At 42.3% G+C, this 21,175-nt stretch overlaps 2 protein-coding genes across 2 annotated transcripts; one reads left to right on the plus strand and one right to left on the minus strand.

Moving 5' to 3' along the window:
- Window positions 1-96: 96 nt before the first annotated feature.
- On the minus strand, window positions 97-12,096 carry si:dkey-6i22.5 (polyamine-modulated factor 1). The gene is made up of 5 exons (XM_034181036.1): window positions 11,863-12,096; window positions 4,600-4,705; window positions 4,339-4,439; window positions 2,462-2,657; window positions 97-259 (listed from the first exon to the last, which is right to left on the minus strand). The coding sequence occupies exons 1-5, from the start codon at window positions 12,063-12,065 to the stop codon at window positions 194-196; spliced, it is 672 nt and encodes a 223-aa protein (XP_034036927.1). The 5' UTR covers window positions 12,066-12,096; the 3' UTR covers window positions 97-193.
- Window positions 12,097-12,119: 23 nt separating this feature from the next.
- Window positions 12,120-21,113, plus strand: tmx2a (thioredoxin-related transmembrane protein 2a). The gene is made up of 8 exons (XM_034181035.1): window positions 12,120-12,411; window positions 12,505-12,565; window positions 15,523-15,636; window positions 18,139-18,215; window positions 18,565-18,671; window positions 19,775-19,840; window positions 19,968-20,097; window positions 20,378-21,113. The coding sequence occupies exons 1-8, from the start codon at window positions 12,223-12,225 to the stop codon at window positions 20,555-20,557; spliced, it is 924 nt and encodes a 307-aa protein (XP_034036926.1). The 5' UTR covers window positions 12,120-12,222; the 3' UTR covers window positions 20,558-21,113.
- Window positions 21,114-21,175: the final 62 nt, after the last annotated feature.

Here is a 21,175-nt window from a genome sequence, read left to right on the forward strand (position 1 = left end):
GACTCACCCTTATGACGTCACCAAACAATCCAAACCTAAGTACGCCAAGATCAAAGGAAGGTAGGCACAACAAAAAAAGACAATTAATACACAAACTGCTCTTTTATTACATTTATTTAAAATTTAACAAACATAGCAGGCAAAATATGTACAATAAGACGACTAAACATACGTGCAAAGTACAACATGAACATTAAATTTTGAAGACATCATTTGAGAAGAGAGAAGATGCCAGCCTTTCAAAGTCTGTGACTGACGCCTGAAAATAAGACACACACATACATACATGACATTAAAAATCCAAACAAAAACAGACAGGCAAACACACACACATAATGTATACAGTATTCTACAAAAGCTTTATGCAGATTTAATGTGCCCAAATTGCATTTAAGAAACACCCGTGTTGTGTTGGAAAATGCGAATTGCAATGCGAAAATAATTACAATAAATTAAATCCTCGGATTTGTAGGTGCTGATTTTCATTCTGGATGCTTCACACTCAGCTGCAAATCGCTCCAGTGCACGCTGAAGGTCCTGATTTGAAGAGGCCAACAGAACCACATCGTCCGCAAACAGCAGAGACGAGATTCTGTGGTTCCCAAACCGGACCCCCTCTACACCCTGACTGCACCTAGAAATTCTGTCCATAAAGGTAATGAACAGAACCGGTGACAAAGGGCAGCCCTGGTGGAGGCCGACGTGCACTGGAAACAGGCTTGACTTACTACCGGCAATGCAAACCAAGCTACTGCTGCGGTCGTACAGGGACCAGATAGCCCTTAACTCAGGACCCCGGACCCTGTACTCCCGGAACACCCCCCACAGGGCACCTCGAGGGTCATGGTGAACACCTTCTCCAGATCCACAAAACACACGTGGACTGTTTGGGCAAACTCCCATGAACCCTCGAGCACCCGATGGAGGGTGTAGAGCTGGTCCATTGTGCCGTGACCAGGACGAAAACCACACTGCTCCTCCTGAATTCGAAGTTTGACTATTGGTCAAATTCTCCTCTCCAGTACTCTGGAATAGACCTTACCGGGGAGGATGAGGAGTGTGGTCCCCCTGTAGATGGAACACACCCTCTGGTCCCCCTTCTTAAACAGAGGGACCACCACCCTAGTTTGCCAATCCAGAGGCACTGTCCCCGACCGCCATGCAATGTTGCAGAAACGTGTCAACCAAGACAGTCCCACAACATCCAGAGACTTAAGGTACTCCGGACGGATTTCATCCACCCCAGGAGCCTTGCCACCAAGGAGCTTTCTGATCACCTCAGTGACTTCGGCCTGGGTGATGGACGAGTCCACTTCTGAGTCCCCAGTCTCTGCTTCCTCTTCGGAAGACGTGACGATGGGATTGAGGAGATCCTCAAGTATTCCTTCCACCGCCCGACAACATCCCCAGTCAGGGTCAACAGCTCCCCACCCGCACTGTAGACAGTGTTGGCGGAGAGCTGCTTCTGCCTCCAGAGGCGTCGGACGGTTTGCCAGAATTTCTTCAAGGCCGACCATTAGTCCTCCTCCATGACATCCCCGAACTCCTCCCAGACCTGAGTTTTTGCCTCTGAAACCGCACAGGCTGCAGCACGCTTGGCCTGCCGGTACCTGTCAGCTGCCTCAGGAGTCCCACCTGCCAACAAAGACAAGTAGGACTCCTTCTTCAGCTTGACGGCATCCCTTACTTCCGGCGTCCACCACCGGGTTCGGGGATTGCCGCCGCGACAAGCACCAGAGACCCTGTGACCACAACTGCGAGCGGTCGCATCGACAATGGAGGTGGAGAACATGGTCCACTCGGACTCCATGTCTCCAACCTCCCCCAGGATCTGGGAGAAGCTCTCCCGGAGGTGGGAGTCGAAGACCTCGCTGAGAGAGGGTTCGCCAGTCCTTCCCAGCAGACCCTCACGATACGTTTGGGCCTGCCAGGTCTGACCAGTGACCTCCCCTCCCAGCGGATCCAACTCACCACCAGGTGAGTTGGATCCGCTGGACCAACTCACCATCGGTCGACAGCTCAGCCCCTCTCTTCACCCGAGTGTCCAAGAGACGTGGCCGAAGGTCAGATGATACGACTACAAAGTCGATCATCGACCTACACATCCAGTAACTGGATTTGTTGGTTTTCATGTCATTTCATCCCACATTCATGTGGTTTCAATTTTAAACATAGACTTGTGTGATCGCCCAATATTCAGAGGTCAGTCCGTTCAACAAATGGAATGAACTGCAAGGACTGGAAATATTAAAGGATCATTAACCAAGCGAGGTTAATATTGCTGACCAGGCAGTAAAATGGAGATTACAAACCTGTCAATTATTACATATTAGAGGAAAGAGTAGAATGTAAGTTTACACTTGCTCAAGTATTCATCATCTTCATAAATGTGAAAAGCAATGTTGCCTCAGGTTTTGTCCAACTCTAGTCTCTTTTATCATGTTTTTTAGCTCTCACTCACCTTCCACTCATCAACAGCAGATAAAATGCTTTGTTCTGTCTGATCAACACACTCTCTGCCAGTCTGAACCTTCTGTGCCAAGGCAGCATTCTCTGCTTTTATGTTTTTCAGCTCCCGTCGCAGGTAGGCCTCCTGTTTTTGATAATATGGGAGAAAAAAGCTGCAAAAGTCTTCCTCAGGAACTCCACTGGGCCGCCTAAGACAAAAACATCAGATGTAAAAATACTTCAATAAATTATAATAATCAATACCATCCAAGAACTGACCCAAAAGCTGCCTTGACTCTCCCACTCTCTAAATTTTCATGATCAACAGGTTTTAGATTTTCAAATACGCTTAAATTTGATCAGCTCTTACCGGCTTCCACATAAAACTACTATCATTTGAGTAATTTATTGAGATGTGTGGAGAAAATCTCATTAACATTCAGAAACAGAAAAAGTCTATATATTAAAAGCCAAGTGGCGTCTGTGTATGTGTATGCATATGGCTGTGATCACAGAGAAACTGGGGAGAGTTGACATTTTGGGTCAAGGATGAACGCCACGAAAATGGAACGCTGATAGGATTGATATTTTTTGATAAAGTAGGGATATTATGTAACAGTGAACAATGTATATTGCTAAATTAAATTCTGGACTCTCACACCATTCCAGCAGGAGGCAGTAAATCATCTATATATTAAAAGCCAAGCGACCTGTGTACATATGTGCACACGTGTACCTTTGAACATGGAGAAACTGGGGAGAGCTGACATTTTCCGTTTGGTATGCTTATGTATTTTGGGTCAAGGATGAACACTGCCAAAATGGAAAGTTGATAAATGACAGCTGTATAGACCAAGTTATTTTTTTTCTGGACACACCCCTCATATGCAAATCTTCAGTATGAGCAGACTTATAAAGACCAATACAGTAGTTTTAATTGAAATCTTTACATGAACATATATTTCTCACAGACAAGAAAATTTAGCATAGCAAAGTCTCCTCTGTTCATGCTGTTGCAGGGCTGTGGGAGACGCTGTCTGCACTCTAAATGGACCTAATGACTTTCTAAAGACATTCTTTTGTCTATCCTCAAGTGCTATGAACAGTAAATTAAAAGGAAATATCTCAATGTTGCCAGTTGTAAAAGATGACCAACTAAATGTGCCACGTGTGAATCCCCACGGGCAACGCGCTAGTATACATTTATTTAGGCGTTGCTAATCATGTTTTTGGAAGGTAACAAGGACATTATACTATAGGAAAGAGACATTAAATCTAGACTGCCATCCACATTTCACTAAACTGGCAAAATTTAGTTTCTTCTGGATGCGTGATGCTGACATCTGTGAAATGTCTTGTAAATCACTTCAGAGGTGTTATCTGGTTACAAAAACAGCATTTTTTGTTTTACAATTGTTTATTTCTTGCTAGCTTTTACATAACATAGGAGAAACATCTTCATTTTACACATGAACCCAGTGGTTTCAGAGCATTTTCTGCAATGTTGGAGGAGGAGCTAGAGTGAGATGAGCCAGCATACATCACTGTATGTCTCTACTCTGATTTGCTGCCACTGTGTTCTTCCCATAATGCTTTGTGCAAGTCTGTGGAAGCCCCCACGTGATCTGTGAGGTCACTGTTGCTCTCAACCATTGCGGCTACCAGTAGTTCAAGGTCGTCTGTTCTTTTGAAAATTTACCCTTCAGGGGAAAGTTTTAGTTTTTTTTCTCTCTACACAATGCAAACTTTGATCATATTCATAATGTCATATTATGAATCTTCTACTTAAAGGCTAATAAATAAAATTATAGTGGCGCCAGTGAAAATTATTTTTATGCTTTAAGTCTTAAAAAGCTCAGTGGCCCTATACCTTTAAGGCCATTTACTGACCATGCAGGGTCGGGGTTGTTCGTAGCAGCGCTGTCAAGTTTGTCCAGCTCATTGAGTTTGTCCTTTAACCTGGCTTCTTCAATCAATCTGCTGATGTCCTCCTTCACTCACAGAAAGAAAGAGACAAGCATTCACATGAACAAATACATCTCATACACTAATCTGAAAATATACACAATCTGGTGCATATGTGTAAAGCCACAACTAAACATGCAGAGGACCTAATAACTGTTGATTCTTTGCATGTGTACTGTTGCAAACCTGTATTGTGTTCCTCAGTACTTCTATAAATTGCTTGTGAATGCTCTCCATCCTCTGGGGATTCTTGTTGTACAGCGGGCGAAATGTGCTTGCAAATCTGTTAAAACTGTGAGTAAAAGCAGTGTCAACCGAACGTGCACCAAAATCTGGTCAATACCAAAACTGTGAATTCTTTTTCAGTTAACTAATTTTTCTGGGCTTCATAATACGAGGTCCCATCTGACAAACACATAGGGATCAAAAATTGCATAATGCCTGGGGGGGGGCAGTACTTTGTTATGGAGTGTTATGGCCAGATGTTACATTAAAAAAACAAGCGCAATCAGAGATTTCTGGCCAATATGGATCCAGATCACCACCAAAATTCAGTGGAGTCTTCCATGTCCTAATATCTATCTGTGGTTCAAATTTGGTGAGAAGCCGTGAAGTAGTTTTGAAGTAATCCTTCAAAGCTTATGAAGTGAAATCGATAGAGAATATGGATCTGGATCCAGATCACCTCCAAAATTGAGTGGCGTCTTCCATGCCCCAATATCTATCTGTGGTGCAAATTTGGTGAAAACCCACGAAGTAGTTTGACGTAATACTTCAAAGCATATAAAAAGTGAAATCTTGATCCAGAATCTGGATTGGGATCCGGATCACCTCCAAAATTTAATGGAGTCTTCATTGCCTTGATATGTATCCGTCATGAAAATTTGGTCAGAATCTGTGAAGTAGTTTTCTATTGATTCTATAGTTCTATTGATTCTATTCTATTGATGACCTCAAGCTGGCCAACGACCTGAACGTCTTCTATTCACGCTTTAAAGACAAGGACTCACACCTCCCCACCCCCCACACAACTGGATATTCAAACACTCTGGACCTCCCCCCTCTCACGGCTGCTCTCCCCACTCCCCTGTTGCCCTCTCGGTCCAAGAGGAGGACGTGAGGAGACATCTCAAAAGACTGTGTCTCGCCTGCCACCCTGAGACACTGCGCTGATGAGCTGGCCCCAGTCTTCACGGGGATCTTCAACACCTCCCTGGAGTCATGCCATGTTCCAGTCTGTTTCAAGTCCTCAATCATAGTTCCAGTCCCCAAGAAACCACGCGTCACTGGACTTAATGACTACAGGCCTGTGGCTCTCACGTCTGTAGTCATGAAGACCTTCGAACGCCTGGTTTTATCCCACCTGAAGTCCATCACCGACCCCCTCCTGGACCCCCTGCAGTTTGCCTACAGAGCCAACAGGTCTGTAGATGACACCATAAACCTGGCTCTGCACTCCATCCTGCAGCACCTGGACTCCCCAGGAACCTACGCTAGGATCCTGTTTGTGGACTTCAGCTCTGCATTCAACACCATCCTTCCAGCTTTGCTCCAGGACAAGCTTTCTCTGCTCCACGTGCCCAACTCCACCTGCAGGTGGATCACAGACTTCCTGACGGACCGGAGTCAGTGTGTGAGGCTGGGAAAAAATGTCTCGAACACTCGGGCTCTCAGCACAGGATCTCCACAGGGCTGTGTCCTTTCCCCTCTGCTCTTCTCCCTCTACACTAACTGCTGCACCTCCAGCCACGACTCTGTAAAGCTCATCAAGTTTGCGGACGACACCACCCTCATTTTGGATGGGGATAAGTCTGCCTACAGGAGGGAGGTGGACCGGCTGGTGACCTGGTGCAGCAGCAACAACTTGGAGCTCAACACCAAGAAAACAGTGGAGATGATCGTGGACTTCAGGAAAGCCACAGCCCCCCCGCCTTCACCAACAGCCCCATCACCACTGTGGACTGTCACCGCTTCCTCGGCACCACCATCACCCAGGACCTCAAGTGGGAGTCAACCATCAGCTCCCTCATCAAGAAGGCCCAGCAGAGGATGTACTTCCTGCGGCAGCTGAAGAAGGCCAAGCTGCCTGTCCAGCTGATGGTGCAGTTCTACACGGCCATTATCGAGTCCATCCTCTGCTCCTCCATCACGGTGTGGTACGCCGGGGCCACAGCCAGGGACAGACACAGACTGCAGCGCATTGTGGCCTCTGCTGAGAAGGTGATCGGCTGTAGCCTTCCATCTCTCCACGACCTGCACGTCTCCAGGACTCTGGGCCGAGCAGGTCGGATCACAGCTGACCCTTCTCACCCTGCACACGGTCTGTTCAAACCACTCCCCTCGGGCAGGAGGCTACGGTCCATCCGGACCAGAACCTCCCGCCATAAGAACAGTTTCTTCCCCTCTGCCGTTAGACTCATGAACACCTCATAACTAAGTCACCTTAAGCTTAACTCTGTCACTTTATCATTTTATCACGGGTCACTTTAGACAATGTACTTTGGTTTTTAATTGCACTCCTCCCACTGCACTGTTTTTTCTGTTTCTCTGTTGCATACAGCCTTTCATATTTCTTTTTTTTTATATCTTATATTTTATCTTATTTTGACACATATGTTATATTTTATCTTAGCATTTTATCTCTTCTTAATGTTGCACCATTGTACCGAAGCAAATTCCTAGTCTGTGAATCCTGTTCACTGGCAACGGCAATAAACTTCTTTTGATTCTAGTTTTTACGTAACCTCCAACATTCAATGGAGTCTTCTAGGGCTGCAACAAACGATTATTTGGATCATTGATGAATCTGATGGGGTTTCGAACGATTAATCGGATTAGCGGTGAATTTTTGAAAAATGTGCCAGGGAAACAATTTTTCTCTCCTTCCATCACTTTATTTAACAACAAAACATTATTTGAAAACTTAAAATACTTGAAAATCAACAAATAGTCAAATGTCCCTTGGCTGTTGAAATATAAAATAAGAATAAAACAGTTTCTAATAAAGAACAAAAATAATGATTTCAAATGACATTCCTTTATCAAAGTGCTGAGTTGCCATAAAACAACATTGAAACATGTAGATGTTATAAAATATATGGTGAAAAAAGAGGTATTTTTGTTGCTGCAAATGAGGAATTAGCATAACCAGTTAACCATAAAACCTAAATCAAAAACTGTAGCCTGACTCATATGTGCAACATTCTCTGTATAACTTGTAAACTATGTGGTCATTTCACAATGACACATGCTAGAGACATGAGTGTGTCTTTCTCTAAAATTGTATTGTAGCATTAGTAGTTATTATTATACTATTATTAGTTATATTTTTATTGTATAGGTATTAAAGGCACTGCGCTGCAGTGGTTTGAATCATATTTATCTAAGATTACAATTTGTTCATGTAAATGAGGAATCTTCTTCACAGACTAAGGTTAATTATGGAGTTCCACAAGGTTCTGTGCTAGGACCAATTTTATTCACTTTATACATGTTTCCCTTAGGCAGTATTATTAGACAGCATGGCTTAAATTTTCATTCTTACGCAGATGATACCCAGCTTTATCTATCCATGAAGCCAGAGGACACACACCAATTAGCTAAACTGCAGGATTGTCTTACAGACATAAAGACATGGATGACCTCTAATTTCCTGCTTTTAAACTCAGATAAAACTGAAGTTATTGTACTTGGCCCCACAAATCTTAGAAACATGGTGTCTAACCAGATCCTTACTCTGGATGGCATTACCCTGACCTCTAGTAATACTGTGAGAAATCTTGGAGTCATTTTTGATCAGGATATGTCATTCAATGCACATATTAAACAAATATGTAGGACTGCTTTTTTTTTGCATTTGCGCAATATCTCTAAAATTAGAAAGGTCTTGTCTCAGAGTGATGCTGAAAAACTAATTCATGCATTTATTTCCTCTAGGCTGGACTATTGTAATTCATTATTATCAGGTTGTCTTAAAAGTTCCCTGAAAAGCCTTCAGTGAATTCAAAATGCTGCAGCTAGAGTATTGACAGGGACTAGAAGGAGAGAGCGTATCTCACCCATATTGGCCTCTCTTCATTGGCTTCCTGTTAATTCTAGCATAGAATTTAAAATTCTTCTTCTTAGTTATAAGGTTTTGAATAATCAGGTCCCATCTTATCTTAGGGACCTCATAGTACCATATCACCCCAATAGAGCGCTTCGCTCTCAGACTGCAGGCTTACTTGTAGTTCCTAGGGTTTGTAAGAGTAGAATGGGAGCCAGAGCCTTCAGCTTTCAGGCTCCTCTCCTCTGGAACCAGCTCCCAATTCAGATCAGGGAGACAGACACCCTCTCTACTTTTAAGATTAGGCTTAAAACTTTCCTTTTTTGCTAAAGCTTATAGTTAGGGCTGGATCAGGTGACCCTGAACCATCCCTTAGTTATGCTGCTATAGACTTAGACTGCTGGGGGGTTCCCATGATGTACTGAGTGTTTCTTTCTCTTTTTGCTCTGTATGCACCACTCTGCATTTAATCATTAGTGATTGATCTCTGCTCTCTTCCACAGCATGTCTTTTTCCTGGTTCTCTCCCTCAGCCCCAACCAGTCCCAGCAGAAGACTGCCCCTCCCTGAGCCTGGTTCTGCTGGAGGTTTCTTCCTGTTAAAAGGGAGTTTTTCCTTCCCACTGTCGCCAAGTGCTTGCTCACAGGGGGTCGTTTTGACCGTTGGGGTTTTTCCGTAATTATTGTATGGCCTTGCCTTACAATATAAAGCACCTTGGGGCAGCTGTTTGTTGTGATTTGGCGCTATATAAATAAAATTGATTTGATTGTTGTTGCTATTATTATTAATATAAAAATAAATTTAAAAAATATTATAATTTGTAATACATTTGACTCTTTTACGACAACAAACGCTGAGCCATTAATTATTATACAGAAAACAAATGCACAAACATGCTGAAATTCCAGCAGCTTAATACACTGAAAACGCGTTAGCATCGGCATTAGCATAAAATACATCTATCAACTGTTTCAAAAGACCGTAACAGGTCAGTTTAACATAAAAAAAGGTAAATATTCCTTACAGACATATGGTCTTTAGGGTTTTAGTGGGGGAAAATTAAGATAAAGCAAAATAAAACAAATGAAACCAACGAAGCAGCAGCTCGAAGCACTCCTTCATGGGTTCAAGATTCAAAGCAAAGCTCGGTTGATTATATGGAAGAAACGAAACATTTGCGGTAAAACAAAGTTATTTAGCAACTAATCGATGACTAAATTAGTTAACTATTTTAATAATTGATTTTAATTGATTAACTTGATTAGTTGTTTCAGTTCTAGAGTCTTCCATGGGCTAATATGTATCCGTGGTGAAAATTTGGTGAGAATCTGTGAAGTAGTTTTGACGTAATCCTTCAAAGTGTATATAAAGTGAATCTTGATCCAGAACAATCAGAACAGATACAGCAAAACCATAATTTGAGTTGAGTAATTAACTTCAGGCCTCCCAGGGCAGACAGCGCACCAACAAAACCTTTATTGTGCATCAGCAACACCTGTTGTTGATGTTACATCCTCCTACACAGGAGAGTAGGCACTAAATGCTCCACCTGGTGTATTCAGAAAAATACACTACAGGGCGCATGAAGAGGGAGGGTTTCTGTAGAATTTGCACTCTGGTAAAATTAGGAAGATTTTCACAGATTCAAAGTTCACAACTCAATAAATCTTAAGAGAAACTTTGTAGAAAAGCAAACAACACTAGTTTCTAAAGTCAGGAAGGTAGACAACAAGCTACAATGTTATTTTTATCCATATGAGCCATAATCTGAGCTGGAAAAATAACACTGATCTGAAGGAGCAGGCGGCAGAGAAACAGAAGCTTAGGGACCGTCTACAAAGCGTAAACAAGAAAAAAAGGCACCAGAAAAAAATATTCAATAAATTCATTGGATAAAGTTAAGATCAGACTCTAAATTATGGAAAAATAAGTGAAGGGGGGCAAGATCAGGTCTTATGTAACAAGGAGGAGGTATGTGCCTGTGTTACAAGGTGCTATGGGGAGAGGGGGTGTAAAAAATGGCCTATTTGTGTGTTATGTAATTTTTGAATGTCCCCCTAGTATAAGTCAGCATCAAAGACTAGATGCTCACCTATGAAGGCATCCATAATCATTCACATACTAGAAAAGTACACAAGAAGACACCAACTTTATCTGTGTATGTGTAAAAAACAAAAACGGGTAGATTCTTTTGTACCCAGTTTACCAGAGGTAGGACGAAGTCACTGTCAAGTCATTCTCAAGTCATGAATTGGCAAGTCTCAAGTCCCAAGTCTCAATTCAACTTGCATACAATTGGTGGTCATTTTGACTTGAGACTTGTGACCTGCTGATTCATGACTTGAGAGTGACTTCATCCCACCTCTGCAGTTTACCCTTTCTGTGTGTGAACCAAAATAAAGTTTACAGGCAGGTTACTTTTCTCCATAAATTGAAACCAGCTCTTAGTCCTTTCCGCACACAGAAAAGGTCAAATCAGTACAGAACAAACTTTCCATTTTTTGCACATTCACAGGGTTTTCATGTATCCCACAATCCCTTTTATCAGAGTCACTGCAGTCAAAACAACATAGATAATCCACATGATGACAATTGTAAATGAATATTATACTACAAAAATGTAATTTTTTTTTATGCTTTTCATCACGTTAATAAGACACTGTATGCATGATACCCTGAAAACTTTCTAAAATAATTATAACAAATAATCCGTGTCTGCTCTCTCTCAGTGGTGAAGAGAGAGCTGAGTAGGGGGGCAAAGCTCTCGATTTACCGATCGATCTACGTTCCGATCCTCACCTATGGTCATGAGATTTGGCTCATGACCGAAAGAACGAGATCGCGAGTACAAGCGGCCGAGATGAGTTTCCTCCGCAGGGTGGCTGGGCGCTCCCTTAGAGATAGGGTGAGGAGCTCAGTCACTCGGGAGGAGCTCGGAGTCGAGCCGCTACTCCTCCACGTCGAAAGGAGCCAGTTGAAGTGGCTCGGGCATCTTTTCCGGATGCCCCCTGGACGCCTTGCTGGAGAGGTGTTCCGGGCACGTCCCATCGGGAGGAGGCCCCGGGGAAGACTCAGGACACGCTGGAGGGACTACGTCTCTCGGCCGGCTTGGGAACGCCTTGGGGTTCCCCCGGAGAAGCTGTGTGTGGATCGGGAGGTCTGGGCGGCTTCGCTTGAGCTGCTGCCCCAGCGACCCGACTCCGGATAAAGCGGTAGAAAATGGATGAATGGAATCCGTGCCTGCTACGTTTAATCTGCGTGGAATTTAATAAACGGAAACCGAATTTCAGACATATTATTTCCCCCAGAACGACATGATCAGGAAGCGAGCGTAGCTCACAGTCAGTGAACCCTTTAAAAGCCCTCACTGACATACATTTATAAAATACAATAGGAATACGTCACCTGGCATAGCCAATGAACTTATCCAGGCTCTTCTGTATCGCCTTTTCGAACAGTTTGATTCTACTCCACCGAACTTCGTTTTCCTCACACGGCTTATTACCTGCTCCGCCTGAGGAACAAAGGTCTCCTGCAGCATCGCTCACCACACTTTGAGTGGATTCTTTGTCACATGTGCCGTCTGGAGCCTCTTCTGTTTTCTCCATGTTAGCTTCCCTCCGTTAGCAGCGTCTGTTGTGCTTTTGCACAACCCGCCAATTCTACGGTGCGCCGTCTGGTCCAAAACACTCCGAGCGCCTTCGGTTCGCGCAGGCGCAGTAGCTCGCGCACGGTCAGCTGTCGCTGCTCCTCTCGGCTGTCAGCATGGGTTTAATCACAGGGCTCATTTCTTTCCTCTACCATCTGCCACAAATTTATAAATGGCTGCTGAAGCCGTATTATATCGCCTCCTTCTTCATGACAGTCGCTTTTGTCGTCGTGCGGAAGGCTCCCGGTGTTTGTGAGCACCTGGCGACCCAGCGTGAGGACCGCAACTCCTGCGACTTCGACTGGGTGAGCGGCGCACGGCTCCACCGCTGACGCCACACCTGCCACTCAGGGAAAATAAATAAATAAACAATGGTGTTTATTTTCTGTTTTTGTCAGAGAGAACTAGAGATTTTCATGTTTCTCGCTGCGATAGTGATGATGAAGAACAGGAGAGCCAGTAAGTAAAACGTTATCCACGCGTGACCAAATGTGGAGCTGGTCCGAAGGAGAGGTGCTGCCCACCAGAAGTTCCCAAAGCAGTGGCGGCGCCAGGAAATTTTTGTCGGGGGGGCTGAGGGGAGCTGGGGTAAAAGTTGGAGGGGCTCCACAAAATGTCATCGAAATGAACAATATATAGTAAATTGCTTTATAAATACCAAGGTATATGTTTTAGTCACCCGTGCTCCTCTAAAATGTGGTATCAATGCACACACATCACTTAGAATGATTGCAAGTTCAGTAAACTTGCACATAGGTATACAAACTGAATTCATTGAAATGGTGCTAAAGACACTGCATGGAATCAACCTTACACAAATCATCTATATCAAAGATTTATTGCCAATTCACATTATTGGCAGAATTATTGGGGGGCTGACAGGAGCTTGGCTCATTATTGGGGGGCTTAAGCTCCCCCAAGCCCCCCCTTGGCACCGCCACTGTCTCAAAGACCTTATATGAGAAATGAACCCTTATTATTAATATGTATATGTCGCGGACATGAACGAGCGAAGCTCTTCAGCATCTCACCATCATTTAGGTCCTTCAGACTTTTTTTCAGTAAATGCTTCTGAGGAGCATATGCATGGCTAAAAATCTTCTGCTTCAACCCCCCCCCCCCCCCCCCAACGCTTTGCCACTTTAAGCATGTTTTTTTTTATGTTGATGTAACTTCAGATTCTAACTTTTCAAGCTACTTCACAGTAGGGCTGCACAATATGGCCAAATTAGCTGAACTTTCAGGTACTTTTTTGAAGAAAAACCTCCTCTTACACCACTCCATGAGGAAGCTGTATTTTATATTTTTAATTAAATTTATACCAAGTTGTAGAGATTTACTATCAGTTTGAGCTTAAGGAAGATAATTTTAGACATTAGAAAATGGCTGTTTACTCACCAACGTAACTAGGAGTCTGTGGTTCAGAAGATGTGTTCAAATTCAAAACTGGCTCAAACTAGAGGTGGGCAGATCAATCCGATAATATCAACACCAACGCTGGTATTGATATTGAACGATCCTCGTGTAAAAAGATCGATGCTCAAGCTTTTTTTCTCTCCCGCACGCACTGACTGCTGCGCACACAGATTCATCACAGTCTACTGTCTGTAAGAGCAGCGCTGCGCTCTGTCACACAACATGGAGCAGCGCACCCTTGTATTGTGGTTTGTCTGCCCTCTACCTCAAGAGATTTTAAGTTGTGTTGAGTGATATTTTTAAAAAACAAAAATATTGATTGTGATAAAGTATTTTGTTGTCACGTACATTGTTTGGCGAAATTCTATCCTAGGTCTTTTGGATCCTTTGGCTCTATGAAGCTTAAATATGAAAAAGTATCTGTATTGGCGATACTAAGCCTGTATTTACTTGGTATTGGATCAATACCAAAATTCCCAGTATCGCCCACCTCCAGCTCAAACATTTTTTTCTTCTTCTACCACGGTGCTTAGAACTTTTTTGTAGAACACAGCACCAACTACTGTACAGGAGGGACCTAGCAGTCAATATGTGTCACCAATTTCAAAATGACTATTTTCAACCACGTGTGGTGCTGTGACATGTCAATCATCTGGGTGGCAGCTGGGGTGTCCAATCAGATTTCAGGGAAGTCCAGCGCAATTCAGCTACACCCATGCCAGGAAGTGTTCAACAGTTGACATTTCCTGTTTCACTGTAGACTCAAAATTTAGCACTTCCTGTTTCAGTCTCAACCTCCCACTGAATTCCCGCAAGATCTTGTTTATTGTCAAACTAGGAAGTGTTCGACAAAAAGTTACACAGAAGCCTTACAGAGGATTAAATACAGCAGCAAAAAAACAAAAACAGATTAAAACCAGACGGGAATTATTTAAAAAAAAAAAAACGACTTTCCAAAGTTAAACCCAACTGACATTTTCACTGTGAACTCTAAATTTGGTACTTCCTGTTTTAGTCTCAAACCTCCCACTGGATTCCTGTGAGATCCCATGAGATCGCCTTTCTTGTCAATCCAAGAAGTGGTCAACATTTGACATTTCCTGTTTCACTGTGGGCTCAAAATTTGGCACTTCCTGTTTCAGTCAACTTCCCACTGAATTCCCACAAGATTCCACGAGATCCTGTCTGCTGTCAATCCAGGAAGTGTTTGACATTTGACATTTCCTGTTTCACCGGGCTCAAAATTTGGCACTTCCTGTTTGGGACTACCTGTACCATGAGCACGCTTCACGCCAAAGAGGACTGTTGCCTGAACACCTGCTTGTATTCTTTCACAAATAGAGAAATTAACACATGGAATAGTTTACCTGAGGATGCTGTATCAGTTGGGAGCATATCAGTTGGCTGGCAAAGGACACTCTAATTTAAACAAATAGACACAGGATTTTGTTAGAAATTGCAAGAGACCACCTGAAATAAACAATAGTTTTCCACCTAAAATTAGACTTTTTTTAAGTTTAAGTTTGTTTTTTTTACATATGCTTATATTTTCGGTATTTATATTGCATGCTATTAGTACTTCCTGCTAGTTTGAACAGTCCTCCTCATCCTAAGCATTTCATTGCACTGTTGACTCTGTTAACCTGCATATGATCAATAAATTATCTTGTATCTTGTAAGTTGACAATTGGTCAAAAGTTTAAGGTAATATTAACAATAATATCACACCAACCATATGAAAAACAATGACCCGATAGTTATAGACCTGATAGTACACATTTGGTCCAATTGTGTAATACTTCACTCTGATTCACAAAACATCACAGAACTGAATCAACAAGTCAACCTGAAACCTGGTGAGAACTAATATTTAGAAAGTGCTTTACTGAAAAGGTGACTTTGTTGTGTCAACATTACAACAACCTTCATCTGACCTTGTATCAACAATGTTTGTTCCCTCTTACACCTTCATGGTTCCTGATCTTTCCTCTGTCTCTCAGTAACCCTGGAGCAGCACATAGGCAACCTGTTCATGTTTAGCAAAGTGGCCAACGCCGTCCTCTTCTTCAGGCTTGACATTCGGTTTGGGATCCTGTACCTTATTCTGTGTGCTGGTAAGTGGCCTCATCCATGTCACGGCAAATATTCCCCCCTGCCATTCTTTTCTGAATCCTTTATGTGGCATCTGGAATGTATTCACAGCACTTCACGTTTTCCACATTTTATGTTATGTTACAGCCTTATTCCAAAATGGAGTAAATTAATTTTTCCCCTCAAAATTCTACTCAACACCCTATCACTTTTTTTTTTTTTTTTTTTTTGCAAATTTATTAAAAATTAAAACCTAAGAATAACTTGTGCATAAGTATTCACACCCTTTGCTCAATACTTTGTTGGTGCACCTTTGGCAGTAATTACAGCCTCAAGTCTTCTTGAATATGATGCCACAAGCTTGATGCACTTATCTTTGGGCAGTTTTGTCCATTCCTTTTTGCAGCACCTCTCAAGTTCCATCAGATTGGATGGGGAGCGTCGGTGTACAGCCATTTTCAGATCTCTCCAGAGATGTTCGGTCAGATTCAGGTCTGTGCTCTGGCTGGACCACTCAAGGACATTCGCAGAGTTGTCCTGAAGCCACTCCTTTGGTATCTTGGCTGTGTTTAGGGTCATTGTCCTGCTGAAAGATGAACCTTCACCCCAGTCTGAGGTCAAGTGCGCTCTGGAGCAGGGTTTCATCCAGGATGTCTCTGTACATTGGTGCATTCATCTTTCCCTCAATCCTGACAAGTCTCCCAGTTCCTGCAGCTGAAAAACATTCCCACAGCATGATGCTGCCACCACGTTTTACTGTAGGGATGGTGCCTGGTTTCCTCCAAACATGATGCCTGGCATTCACAACAAAGAGCTCAATCATTGTCTCATCAGAATTTTATTTCTCATGGTCAGAGTCCTTCGGGTGCCTTTTGGCAAACTCCAGGTGGGCTGCCATGTGCCTTTTACTAAGGAGTGGCTTCCATCTGGCCACTCTACCATACAGGCCAGTTTGGTGGATTGCTACAGAGATGGTTGTCCTTCTGGAAGGTTCTCCTCTCTCCACAGAGGAATCTGGAGCTCTGACAGTGACCATTTGGCTATTGGTCACCTCCCTGACTAAGGTCCTTCTCCCCCGATTGCTCAGATTAGACGGGCAGCCAACTCTAGGAAGAGTCCTGGTCAGATCCAAACTTCTTCCTTTTACGGATGATGGAGGCCACTGTGCTCATTGGGACCTTTAAAGCAGCAGAAATGTTTCCCTTCCCCAGATTTGTGCCTCAAGACAATTCCTTTGACTTCATGCTTGGTTTGTGCTCTGACATGCACTGTCAACTGTGGGATCTTATATGGAGACAGGTGTCTTTACAAATCATGTCCAATCAACTGAATTTACCCCAGGTGGACTACAATTAAGCTGTAGAATCATGTGAAGGATAATCAGTGGAAACAGGATGCACCAGAGCTCAATTTTGATCTTCACAGCAACAGCTGTGTTTGTGTATATCAAAGGAGTGGCTTCAGGACAACTCTGCAAATGTCCTTGAGTGGCCCAGCAATGGACAGAGACATCCTGGATGAAAACCTGCTCCAGAGCACTGTTGACCTCAGACTGGGGCGACAGTTAGTCTTTCAGCAAGACAATGACCCTAAGCACACGGCCAAGATATCAAAGGAGTGGCTTCAGGACAACTATGTGAATGTCCTTTAGTGGCCCAGCCAGAGCCCAGACCTGAATCCGATTGATCATCTCTGGAGAGATCTGAAAATGGCTGTGCATCGATGCTCCCCATCCAACCGGATGGAGCTTGAAAGGTGCTGCAAAGAGGAATGGGCAAAACTGCCCAAAGATAGGTGCACCAAGCTTGGGGCATGATATTCAAGAATACTTGAAGGGTAATTGCTGCCAAAGATGCATCAACAAAGAACTGAGCAAAGGGTGTGAATACTTATGTACACGTGATTTCTTAGGGTTTTTTTTTTTTTGCCTTTTTTTTAATAAATTTGGAAAATAAAAAAAATAAAAAACTATTATGGGGTGTTGTGAGTAGAATTTTGAGGGGAAAAATTAATTTACTCCATTTTGGAATAAGGCTGTAACATAAAATGTGGAAAAAGCGAAGCGCTGTGAATACTTTCTGGACGCACCGTATGATTACTGAGAAAAGTTGTGACATGTTCAGTACTTATCATACTTATCTTACCAGCTATATCTTCATGTGTCTCCATTTTTCTGGAATGAAATGTTAACTTGTTGCCTATAGCCCACCGGGTGCCATTGTAACAGGAAAATAAATGTTATTTACTTCACCTGTCAGTAGGCACAGTGTTATGGCTGTTTAATATGTTCACATGCAAAAAAAAAAAAGAAAAAAGAAAAAAAAATCCAAAAACAAAGCTGCATAATTATTCCCCTTTAAACAGTTTTTTTTTCGGGGGGTGGGGGGGTTTAGTCCATAGTCACCTAATGCAGAATTTTTTTTGTCGACAGAAAATAAAAATGTAAATGATTTTGCCATGTTTTCCATTCATCAGGTATCTCTCGAATATTTAATCTCACCATTTATTCTGTGTATTTTTCCCAGCATTTGTCATGACCTGTAAGCCACCTGTCTATATGGGCCCAGAGTACATCAAATACTTCAGTGCTGAGACCATTGATGTGAGTCCAACTGGAGGCGTACTTTCTTATGAATCCTGTATAACTTTTGAAGACTTTGTGTGTGGCTGAGTTTCACTGACTTTTGATACATTCAATAACATCAGAACAATGTAAGTATGAGGACTCACTTTCAAGCTTGTTGGAAGCTAGTATTTAAAAATGCATGCTTTTACTCTATTTATATACCACAAAAATGATATGGTGTAAGATTACTTATTTTCTTTTTACTCCCACTTCTAGCAGAAACATATGTTGGCATATAGGCAGTAAATATTGTAATATTGTCACAAAAAATGAGTGACATTAATTGACGTGTAACACCAGCTACTGCCATCTCATGAGTCTGTAGGAGGAGCTACAGCGCGACGGTCGTGTTAGCTGGATCGTTGAATTTTATGCCAACTGGTCCTCTGATTGCCAGTCCTTTGCTCCAGTCTTTGCCGACCTTTCCGTCAAGTAAGAGATTATTTCTTAGTCTATGTAAATATCTGGCATTCATACAGTGCATTCACACCCATTTCCAGTTACTTATATACATGTGATTTCTTAGTTTTTTTATTTTTAATAAATTTGCAAAAAAAGAAAAAAAAACCCTCACCCATTTTTCATGTTGTAATTATGGGATGCTGCGAGTAGAATTTTGAGGGAAGAAATTTATTTACTCTATTTTGGATTAAGGCTGTAACATAAAATGTGGAAGAAGTGAAGCGCTGTGAATACTTTCTGATGCACAGTAAATGCAGTCCATTTACTTTCTTGCAATGCAATTTTTTTTAATTTTTTTTAATCCCTTGACCAGACTCTTATTTCTGGATGTGTGTGTCTCAGGTCAAAACATTTCACCTAGTTTCATGAATTCATCAATATAACTTGAAGCATGTTTGGACAAGCAGGTTGTTCTGAAGGTTTATTCACACCCCCGCCAAAAAAATTTGCATAACAGCAGCTGACAGGTTCTGACAGGGTAAAGATGTTGGATGAGGTCAGACAACAGAAGGCCACAGACTTTTGTAATTGTCTCAAAGAAATTCTTCTTTCTCTCTAAAAGTGACAAATGTAAACAACAGTATCTAGATTTTGTTGCTGTTATTGCAATGTTTTTTTGTGGTGTAAAAAGTATATTTTCAGTCTTCTAGCCTCACCAGATTGCTCATTGTCAGCAGGAATATTTGAATTTATTGCTGGGGATTTTATTGTTGTTCTTATGTTTCCTTACTCCCTGTACAAGGAACAGTTGAAGCTGTCTTTGAATTCAGCGTGGTAGCAGTCAGGAGAAAAGTTCACTTTGACATGGGAACTGGAGCAGGGAGGCGTGCACCAGGGAGAATTTCAAATAATTATAATCTACATTATTTATTCTACTGTAGTCTATCACAAACTCATTTTTGAAAACTTACTAAAGCCAGCAAAAATATTTCCCAGTTGCAAGTGTTTGTGACTATTACATCAAATCTGTTTAAATTTTTTAGGATAAACCACATGAAATGCCCTCTTACATGAACTCCATGGTTTCTGAAAGGCTAAACTTTTGTCTTGTCCACGTGCTCCGTGCGTTGCAGGTACAGTGGTCCCGGTCTCAGGTTCGGGAAGGTGGACATAGGACGTTACGGAGAAGTTTCACAGCGGTCAGTAATTTTCTCTGCAATTTTCATCAAAAACTATCATAGAATATTGTTTGTGTCCATAAAACATCTGACAGATTCTTCAAGCACATTCATTAACTGTCAAATGCTGTCTGGTTTGCCTCAATAGCTACAGAATTAGCACATCCCCTCTCACTAAGCAGCTGCCCTCACTGCTGCTTTTCCAAGGAGGGCGTGAAATTGCGAGACGTCCTATGGTGGACAGTAAAGGGAGAGCTGTATCTTGGGCTTTCAGTGAGGTATGCTTAATTTGTCCAGATTAAACACTTAATAGAATCTGTTTGTTGCAACAAGCTAATTCCCTGATTAGCAGGGCAGTCTAAGCAGGTCCCCGAACGTCTGTAACCCTCTCTATTAAAACAACTACATATTTAGCTCTGAAATTTAAGGTGAATCCATTTTGGGCTGTGATGGCATCAAATGCAGAAAGACAGTCTAGTTGCTTGTGAAGCCGTATTGCTAATGCAGGGTCATAGACGATACAGTAACTTGTATGTCACCTCTCCCCCTCATTTACAGGAGAACATTATTCGAGAGTTCAATCTAAATGAGCTCTTTGAGAAATCCAAGAAGCTCAGCAAGAGCAGTCGTGGCTTGAAGGGAGAGCAAAGCAGCTCCCAGCCAGAGGAGGGCAGCTCTGAGCTGCAACCTGAAACCAACCACTCAGATCAATTCACAGAGACCATGAAAGACCAGTGACATGGAGGAGGAGCTGCAGTAGTTTGGTTTTCCTTTCACTATGCCTTACATTTGCGTTCAACAGGTATTTACCCCAAAAAGGGAAACTGGACCACACATCAGCAGTCTGTCTGAAATCAGTTATATACAACAAATGATTGACAGATGTTTGAAAAACTAAGTTATTTCACAAAAAAGGTATTTCCTAATGTCTATTTAAATACTACACTGAAACAGTTTTTTTTATAATAAAATTTGACACAATGTTTTTCTTTGGTTTGACCTTTTTATTTTGAAATCTGAAAAAAATTCTGTAAGGCCATTTTGGATTTTTTTCCTTAATGAAATCAGTACAGATATTTGTGAAACTTGCTCCATTCAGCACAGCGAACAATTGGGACATTTAATTCTCATGTACAAGTACACTTACAGCTTCAAATTGTTCAATGGCCAGCATCACTGTCATGAGCAGGAAGTAATAACGAGTTCTTACTAAACGTACACCTGCCGCGGGCACCACTGATGCCTTTTTGATGATTACCAATATTCTCACAATTACATTAATGAAGCATTCAGCACAACAAAAAATGGCAAGCACACCAAATACAGACTGGGGGAACCTCTAAAGTTGAAACAAGT

This window comes from Thalassophryne amazonica, chromosome 11, assembly GCF_902500255.1.
Source record: "Thalassophryne amazonica chromosome 11, fThaAma1.1, whole genome shotgun sequence".
Classification (NCBI taxonomy): Eukaryota; Metazoa; Chordata; class Actinopteri; order Batrachoidiformes; family Batrachoididae; genus Thalassophryne; species Thalassophryne amazonica.

What these genes read in the sequence shown, in the direction of transcription:
- si:dkey-6i22.5 (XM_034181036.1), bottom strand. Translation starts at nt 12,065, where the DNA reads ATGGAGAAAACAGAAGAGGCTCCAGACGGCACATGTGACAAAGAATCC. An exon ending in AAGTTCATTGGCTATGCCAG is followed by an intron (nt 4,706 to 11,862) that starts GTGACGTATTCC and finishes TTTTACTCACAG; the next exon opens with TTTTAACAGATTTGCAAGCA. An exon ending in TACTGAGGAACACAATACAG is followed by an intron (nt 4,440 to 4,599) that starts GTTTGCAACAGT and finishes CTGTGAGTGAAG; the next exon opens with GAGGACATCAGCAGATTGAT.
- tmx2a (XM_034181035.1), top strand. Translation starts at nt 12,223, where the DNA reads ATGGGTTTAATCACAGGGCTCATTTCTTTCCTCTACCATCTGCCACAA. An exon ending in TCAGTGCTGAGACCATTGAT is followed by an intron (nt 18,216 to 18,564) that starts GTGAGTCCAACT and finishes ATGAGTCTGTAG; the next exon opens with GAGGAGCTACAGCGCGACGG. An exon ending in TATCTTGGGCTTTCAGTGAG is followed by an intron (nt 20,098 to 20,377) that starts GTATGCTTAATT and finishes CCTCATTTACAG; the next exon opens with GAGAACATTATTCGAGAGTT.